The sequence below is a fragment of the Nicotiana attenuata genome, unplaced genomic scaffold, assembly GCF_001879085.1.
Source record: "Nicotiana attenuata strain UT unplaced genomic scaffold, NIATTr2, whole genome shotgun sequence".
In the NCBI taxonomy this organism is placed as follows: domain Eukaryota; kingdom Viridiplantae; phylum Streptophyta; class Magnoliopsida; order Solanales; family Solanaceae; genus Nicotiana; species Nicotiana attenuata.
In genome coordinates this window covers 58725-67859 of record NW_017674152.1, presented here as the reverse complement: position 1 = coordinate 67859, position 9135 = coordinate 58725, and the positions used below count along the sequence as shown (strand labels likewise).

Below are 9135 nucleotides of genomic sequence, written 5' to 3'. Positions count from 1 at the left end.
GGGGGGGGGAATTAATGAATACCTTTTGCAGTACTGCTCTTGCGTTCTTGAGCTCTATATTGAAGCAAAACATATGGATCTATTCCACCACCTGCACCATATATAGCAACACCAATTCATAATACCAACTATTAAATCAAAATATTCAGAAGTTTCGTCCAAAGTAAATCGGGATGTCAGAAATTAAATGACACGAATACTGTTTGAAAAGTTAATCTTTTACTGAATATACTGTATATAATAAAATAATTAATTTATAATACTATATTAAATGCAACTTTGCTCATCCTACAGAAAAGTAGCAATAAACAAAAGATATAATCTTGCATGAGTTCAATTTAATAGAAAGGAAATTTAGGTGAATTTACGCTGAAGCTAAACAAGAGAATGGAAAACAAAGAGAAGACAAGAGTAATGAATCAATACCCCAGAATTCATTGTTCTTGAGACCACGAGCATTGACAAGATTGACCTCCATTGTTCCAAAGATGGTCGACATCTCTCACTTGTCCACAAAGAGAATATGATTCAAAAGAATTTAATTAAGCTCTCTTGTGAATGGCTGAATGAAATGAGCATTCAAATAGAAATGTGGATGGGGCGAAAAAAGCAGAAAAAAATAGCTTCTCTCCAAAAATACTTTTTTGAAAAGCACTTTGAGAAAAATATACTTAGAAGCACTTTTTAAAAACTTGGACAAACAAGTACTTTTCAAAACTAATTAACCAAACACAAATGTTTATCACCAAAAGAAAAAAGTACTTTTGAGAAGAAAACACTTCTTAAAATAAGTTAATTTTAGAAGCTTAGCCAAACAGACTATTAGAAGTACTTTCTAAAAGCTTGGCCAAACACTAATTGTTGCTCAAAAATGCTTTTTAAACAATTAACCAAACACAACTCGCCGAAAATACTTAATAAGACACTTTTCAAAATAAGTTTATTTTAAAAGTTTGGCCAAACACACTACTAAGTTAATTCTGGCAGCTTGTCAAATCACATCATGGATTCCAACTCTAGTGTTTGTAACTATATGATCTTTGGCATTTGTTCCTTTTTCAGAGAATCTCACGCTTTAAGCTGGATGCTTGTACCTTTTTCCTTTTGATCATGAAAATTATGTAAGAAGTATTAATTTTATGTGACGATATTTAACTTGGCATAAAACTTATACTCCTACAATAAATTAGTGATGATTAAAAGAATATTAAACTAGTGATTGAAAAGAAAAAGGTAATAAGTTTTTTTGTTCAAATAGTTTTAACATAATGGTCAAACTAATTGTTGACTAGTGAGTTACTTTTTGACATCAAATCAGCACAACAACGACAACAATCTCAGTGTATTCCCACAAGTGGAGTCAAGTATTGAACTAAAGCCGGAGTCAGCCAAAATGCCAGTGAACTTTATTCACCATCAAAGTGAACAACATGTCTATTATTGTATTGGCAAAAGACAAAGAAAGATTGTACTTTCCTTGCCAAAATCTACAGTTCAATGAGGAACTCATTCATTCTCAAACCATAAATCAAATACAGGCAATGACACTGTTGGCATGCTTCTAAATATAAAAGAATCAATAACACAAGCCCACAAAGAATTGTAAAGCAACTGAGTAACACTTGTTGATCTGGTAATTGCCTCGATAAAACCCCTTTTTCCTGCAAGCATAGATTTGGTGCCTTGGAACTAGAAATTTCAAAGAGTCCTAAAAACTTACTTATCATGTGAACGTGTATGAAGAAAAAAGAACATACGCCCCCAACCGGAGATGTAAGGTTGGGGACAGCGGCATGGCAGAATAGATGTAGATTATTTCTTCTCCACACTACACGATTCCTGAGATGTGCTATCCGTGCATGCATTACTAGCTGGTGGAGGTAGGTCATCTGAAACCCTGATCCAAAACGTTTGCTGTTTCTCTTCGTTCCCTGGAACATGTACGAGAGCTTCCATAATGAGTATCTCCCAGTCACTTGGTCGTAAAAACGATGACCATTTGTCCTCTGCTCCAAGTATTTAAACAACAGCAGTACTAGTTAGACAAGTAGAACAAGTATCTTGAGACAATCATGAACCTGTATGTAACAATAAACGTCTCTCTCTTCTGATCTTTTCTCTACAGTAAAGTAGTAGCAACTCATTCAAAAACAAAAAACCAGTTAGTCTAATTATATTCCGTATTCCTCGTTCTCAATGGAAAGCTAAGCAATCTGAAGATACCTATGATAGTCAAGAAATAATTGATTTACTTAATAGATTTATCAGTTGATAATGGAAAAAAATTGGAACTTTGCAGGAATTTGACCTTATCACCACCACGACTTAAAAACAACGGATAAAATATTCCAAAGCACATTTGGGAATTTTTTTTTTTTAAAAAAAAAGATAGAGAATGTCTACTCCAAGCAAATATCAAAAGAACAGCACAAACCTCCATTACGAACTGCCTTTAACTGAAAAATTCCAGTGCCTTGTGGTCCAGAGACGGGGAATGTGCATGATACAGAATGCCTTTGGTGAGCTACTGCTAATGATGCATTATACCAAGGACCTCTAACAATGGGCTCCCCAATAGCATCTAGAATCGTCTTATTCTTACTGGCTTTCTCCAAGGCCTTGCTGCAAGGGAACAATAAATGATGAAATAAGAAAACTGGAATCTCTATAGCCAGGATATAGAGACAGTAAACCACCGCCTTCCCTCGCTACCCTATCCTCATCCCTACCCAAGAATATTCAGATACCAGCGTATATATATATACCTTGCTGCAAGGGAACAATAAATGATGAAATAAGAAAACTGGAATCTCTATAGCCAGGATATAGAGACAGTAAACCACCGCCTTCCCTCGCTACCCTATCCTCATCCCTACCCAAGAATATTCAGATACCAGCGTGTGTGTGTGTGTGTGTGTATGTATATATATATATATATATATATATATATATATATATATATATATATATATATATATATATAGATATATATGTTTTACATACTTATTTAAAATTTACTACTGCAGGAAATATGTGGAACATAGAAGAAAAAGATCAGTTTTATCTAAAGCATCTTCAGTAAAGAAATTTGTAAGATCAGGTAACTAGCTTGTAAGATCCCGGATTCGAGCCGTGGAATTAGGCATTGATCCTTGCATTCGCGTGGGCTGCCTACATTACAGCCCCTTGGGGGTGCAACCTGCGTGAACGGGATGCTTCATGTACCGGGCTGCCCTTTTCATGGTAACTAGCATCACATATAAGATTCCAGAAACCATGAAAAGGACAGCTGCAATTAGCTCCATTATTCAGGGACATGATTCGTAAAACTTGGTCAGAAATACGCAGAAGAAATTACATGCACTACATCTAAGGGATAAGATGAATATGGAAGAATGGATGAACAACCCAAAATTTCACAAGGGAACTACAACACCAATCAAAAGATTAACTTAATGAAACTACAAACCCAAGTATTAGTGGCTAGCTTAAGTAAAGCTTCAAACAAACTGCCAGTTGAAGTCCATTAGCTGGCATTTAATGCACAAAGTTCAAAAATACACTGTCATACACATTATTTGTTGCATGTTTATAATAGTCTAGAGAAACTTTTCTACTTTTCATAAGATGAACAGACAAAATGTCAACCACTGCTGCCAAAAATTATGGACATAGTAGAGCTCAAAGAAGCAAATTTATGCAGCAAGATTAGTAGAGCTCAAAGCAGCAAATTTATGCAGCAAGATCAGCATTAAAATAAGCCTTTTAGGCTAATTTCATGCTAAATCCTAGTTATTCTGTGTGTTCATCGAGGCAAGCCCATTAAGGGCACCGCGGTTTGCACTCGATGCCTTGTCCATCTTTTCTTCTCTCTTTAAAATTTCAATGTTGCTCCCTCATTTGACTGATGAATATACTTCGCATAAGTTAGGTGTTATACAAGCAACTAAACTCCTTATTTTGAAACATTATTGAAGCTATATATATGTACATAGAAATACTAAACAGGTTTGTCATAATTTCTGAACACAAAAGCTAGTACACATAAATGACATAGATATGCAAAGAAAGAGGAATTTTTTTATTGTAGTCAGAACGAAGAGAGCTTTCAAGGACTTATTTCCTTGTATTGGCTTTATGTTGTCTTAATTTTTCTTCAATTTATGGAAGGACAATTAGGTAATCATCTAGTCACCTAGGCATAGGGTCCGTGCCAATTGAGGAACATAAAATCATAAAATATTTTCCAGCGCCTTTTTCCCAAAAGATGGGCGGGAAGGGGAAGGGGAATAACAGTACAGTTTCAACATTAAACCAAACAGTAGTACTACAATTTGATTCAAAATAGTTTCAAAACTAAAACAGTGTTCTGGTCTGGAAAATTTTCAATGGTACTTTTACGATTTGGTTAGGTTTCATCCCAAATCAAACAAACAGCAATGGCCGCTGTTACCTAAACATTAGTCTATGCTGAAAAACAAAAGCGAATGCCTGGCTAACACCACCATTTTAACAAGGATTTTTGTAACAATTAACCAAAACTTATGTTCATTTTCCCAGCAAACCATATGGCCACTAATTTGTATTTTTTCTAGCCTCCTACCTCTCTCCCTCATGAATATTGACTTCCATTTTAGAAGCAGGAGTTGCTACATTAGCAATGGGGAAGAATTGTTTCTTTTATATTGATTTCATGCACGTTTTACCATAGCAATTTCTTTTGGAGATTGATAAAACAAGATGGATATTTATAGTGTAAGCTATTTGCAAACGATTTTTGTTAATTGGCAAAGCTAGTGAGAAGTCACCCACAAGCTAGAACTATGGAAATATACTCTAGAGGGCAAGGATGTTGTGATAAATAGAGTAAAGAAATAATTGATGTGCTGCAAGTTTAGCCGGTATAAGAGAAATGGAGTGAGATGAAATTAAACAGGATTATGATGCCTAAACATAGACAACTCATACTTAGTGATGCATCACTTAGTCATGAATAAAATGCAACGGAAGCCAAGTATCCACAGAGGTGATATCAACTAGCTGTGTGATTAGATTCGTCATTGCAGGTACCCCTACACTAAGTCTAGTCTTTGACGAGACATATTAGTTTGGGTAAAAATTGTATGCTAAAGTAGGAATAAGTGTGGGGCCGAATCCTAGTTTCATAAAACCCCTAATTTATCCTAAAGAAAAATTATTGGATATTGGAACGAAACTGGGCTCGTACGGAGGGAAAATTGATATTGAGGATTCAAATAACCAACCCCAGATAATATTGAGGCGTACTAGTTGAAAAGTCAAAACTCTAGGTATTCACAGCCTTCCAAAGTGTGGAAATCGGAAATCTAAAACTTTTTAATCAGATCTGCACCTCCCTAACAAACCTTAGTCATGAGGAGCCGAAATCTAAAACTTTCCTTTATCATTTCTTCTTACCCTTCACTGCATAAATGTGCCAACTTGCAGATCATTTATAAGGCATCTATGAGAAGATAATAGATTTCATCAATGCAAGGTTAACACCCAAACATAACCTTTCAACAATAATAGTTTTTCACAGTGTTGTCAAATAGGTGAGCAAAACATGATATAAAAAGTACAGTGTACACGAAGTTAATTGAAATAAAGTAAAGGATATCCTAAAGGTTGAGAAGGAAAAACAGCCAGTAATATTCAGCTTAAATATATGGAGGGTTCATTGTACAAATAAATGCCGAGGTCTAAATTTAATACCACAAAAACATGACGTATTATTCTTCTTGCTCTCTCCTTTTCTACCAGCACACACCTCAAGTTCTTTTATCCAAGAGACATCTCCCTTTTCCCCCACCCCACCCGAGCCAACCAGCCCCCTCCCCATAAAAGAAAAAAGAAAAGAATAAGAAAACACTCCTGTGGCTCATTATCCTTGCGAACAAAGTCTTCCATGTTCAGCCCTCCAAGACACCCTTTGTCGCAGAATCATCTTCTACCATACACCACTCTTAGTTACTCATTTCCTCCAATCCCTCTCCAAGCATCAAATCTCACAAATGTGAAGGATAGCAACATCACTGGAGAACCCAAGTAGCCCCTTCAAAATAGATCCATTTATGGTCATAATTTTTCAATTCTCTAAGGCATCATTTTCTCAAGCTCCCAATTAACTACCAACGGTTCACCAAATATCACAGTAGTAATTGAGACCAAGGTAACCTAAAGTTGTTTCCACCCTTCCGATACAAATGCACACACAGCAGAAGATGCCAAAAATATACATTCTTGACTTTTCGGATTGTGAAAATTATTGATCGGAAACAGCCTCTCTGCCCTCCCAGGGTAGGGGTAAGGCCTGCGTACACACTACCCTCCCCAAACCCCACTCGTAGGAACTCATTGGGTTCTGTTGTTGTTGTTGTTGTTGTTGTCTTCTTTTGTAATGCATCAAACAACTAACATAAAGTGCAAAGTCTGGCACTGGAATTGCTTCACAACTTAAGTTGGAATAGCATATCACTAAGATATTGAACAAGAGCTTAAGAAGATTTGGGCACACGGTTGAGAGCATCTCAAAAGGTGAGCTTTCAACCATCACTTTTGCTGGCAGAGTTTATATCAAAGAAGAGGTCAACTCACCAGAGTCAAGGTCCTCTATACGATCTAAAATGTAAAATATAAGTTCTCTTTTGAATATATTTGTTTTGGCAACCGAGAAATCTTTTGTTTTCGGTTTCTAAACTCAGTGGATAATGAGCATATTGCTCTATCCTTCTCCACTTAAATACCAGACTAGTTCAGCAATCACGACTTGCTCCAACCACACACCCCCTACTGTACATTGAACCAGATGTCCAAGATCTATTTTGGATATAAGCATAGGGTCAAATCGATCCTTGACAGAATTCTTCCCTCCTTAACACTTAAATAGGAACTCCTAATTTCTAGTGGAAATAATAATTTTACTACAATCTTATCTAATACGAGCAGATAAAAAACACCTGAAAACATAAAAATCCAGGCGGAAGAGCATTGAAGCCCATAATCATATTATAAAAGTTTCATAGACCATAAAGGATGAAAAAGAAACCCCACATTTAAAAGACAAATTTGAACATTTTCTGGCATTATCCAAATCAATGAAGCAAAAAAGCAGGAACCTTCCCAACACACACACACACACAGAGGTATTCTAATATTGTCCAAAAAACAGCAGGACAAGACCAAAAAATATCGAACCGGGAAAAAAAAAAAGCAAACCTGCTACAGCTATGATATATAGAGAGATCATCAAGAGCACTTAGAGCAACTCCTCCTGTTAAGCAAATCAGTGTACCCGACACTATCCTTCTTCCCCACGTCTTAGCCTTCCCTTCCTCTGCCACCACTTTCTCCGAACTATATCAGAAGATTTAATCAATCAATTTGGAGCCACATATATTGAAGGGTGGTCAGTTGAGTCTAAAAATAAAACTGCTTATTGGTCAAAACATACTCGCCGTATTTTCAATCTAAAATCTGTATAGATATACTTCCATTATAAGCGATAAGCATAGAAAAGAAAAATTAAATATGATGTGAAACTGGTAATTCAAAAGAAAATTAACTTACGGTGATGGGTTGCGACGCAAGAAGGAGATAAATCTTCGCCCCAACATGGCTTCTGTGAGCCTCTTCAGCACCAAACCTCCCTTAAACCCCAAAATCAAATGTTATGTAAAAAAATTATACTTATTGTTCTTCTCTAGTACGTTTAACGACGTCGTATCTTTGTGATTTAACACTTAACTACTAAGCATTTTAGTTTTTTTTTTTTTAAGTAAAATGATTTCTTTTGTAGGAAATAAACTAATTATGAAAGTTTACTACTCCCTCTGATCTAATTTATGTGATAATATTACTAATTAGTGCACAATTAACCACTAATAGATGTCTTTACTCTTTAGTCACTGTTTAAAATGTATTTACTCTTTAGCCAGTGCTTAATAAATTTTTACCCGTCCGAACGAAATACCCCTGCTAGACATGGGTATTGTGTAAATATTAAGGACATGGTGTCCTTAACTTCATGAATGTTGTGTAAATATTAAGGACAAAGTGTCATGTATTTGCACCTTCCGTTGTTAAACTTTAGGACATCATGTTCTTAACTTCAGAGGTGCAGTATAAATGTTAAGAAGAAAGGGTAAAAACGTCTTTTGTATTAATTTTAATAGAGTAATATCTAATTTTACACAACATTAAAAATACTGAATAAAAACTAAATACCATGTCAAAAAGTAGCTATTTCTACGCTGCTTGAAGATTAAGACAAAAAAAAAACGGCTTAAAATAGACTAGAAAAATCCCACATTATATTGCATTTGTTATAAATAGAGTTCTATTTATGGTGAATGTCTATATTTAGAGAGATTCTAGGGTTCATTGCTTGGTGACTAAGTCACCCTCTCCCTATAAATAGAGGGTTCTATTCTATTGTAATTCATCTCAAATCAATATGAACTCTCTCCCTCTACTTTTCTCTGCACTACTCTTCTTCTTCTTTTATTGTTTTATAACACGTTATCAGCACGAGACTCTAACCAATTGAGTAGAAGCTTTGGGATTGAGCATAATGATTGTCAAATATTCTATGAACTTCCTTCATGATTAAATTCTGGATTTAAGGTAAGTATTTTACTTTATTTTTCAATTTTAAATTCTTGAAATTCTATAATTTGATTTTATATACAAGCAAAGACGATAAATTTTGTTTGCAACTCTAATGGAGTTTGAAAGAAATTATAACCACCCAAAGTGGTAAAATTTCTATGCCTTGCCATGATTAAATTCATATATGATTGTGGGCAAAGAATTGAAAACCCGTCCCATTGAATTTGCTCCATTCTCATTCCCTTTAGAGAATGTGATAGCCGTATGTGATAAGTCTGAAAGAAGACAAAAATATTACTATGAAGGTATCAATGGATGTGGACGTGGCAATAGACGAAATTATAATCGTCACCATTGTGATACTGAGAATAATAAGGATTCTTAAAATAACCCTTCACTATGTGAAAGTAATATATGTCATCAATTTGACATGAGACTTTATAAAGCACATATAGATGATTATGGTCCATTCATGATGTGAATGTGACAACATCTGATTTATGAATA

General features: G+C 35.1%; 2 protein-coding genes across 3 annotated transcripts in view; both read right to left on the bottom strand.

Moving 5' to 3' along the window:
• The window catches only part of LOC109218104 (elicitor-responsive protein 1), a 7748-nt gene extending 7152 nt beyond the window's left edge, over nucleotides 1-596 (bottom strand). For both annotated transcript variants that reach the window (XM_019382423.1, XM_019382424.1), the window contains exons 1-2: nucleotides 427-596; nucleotides 23-91 (exon numbers count right to left, since the gene is read on the bottom strand). In XM_019382423.1, the coding sequence (XP_019237968.1) occupies nucleotides 23-91; nucleotides 427-499 (142 nt within the window). In that variant the 5' untranslated portion in view covers nucleotides 500-596. The remainder of the gene's footprint in view (nucleotides 1-22; nucleotides 92-426) is intronic.
• Nucleotides 597-1384: 788 nt separating this feature from the next.
• On the bottom strand, nucleotides 1385-7683 carry LOC109218103. Its single transcript, XM_019382422.1, has 4 exons — nucleotides 7588-7683; nucleotides 7237-7374; nucleotides 2435-2622; nucleotides 1385-2006 (listed from the first exon to the last, which is right to left on the bottom strand). Exons 1-4 carry the CDS (start codon nucleotides 7632-7634, stop codon nucleotides 1813-1815), a joined length of 567 nt encoding a protein of 188 aa, XP_019237967.1. The 5' UTR covers nucleotides 7635-7683; the 3' UTR covers nucleotides 1385-1812.
• Nucleotides 7684-9135: the final 1452 nt, after the last annotated feature.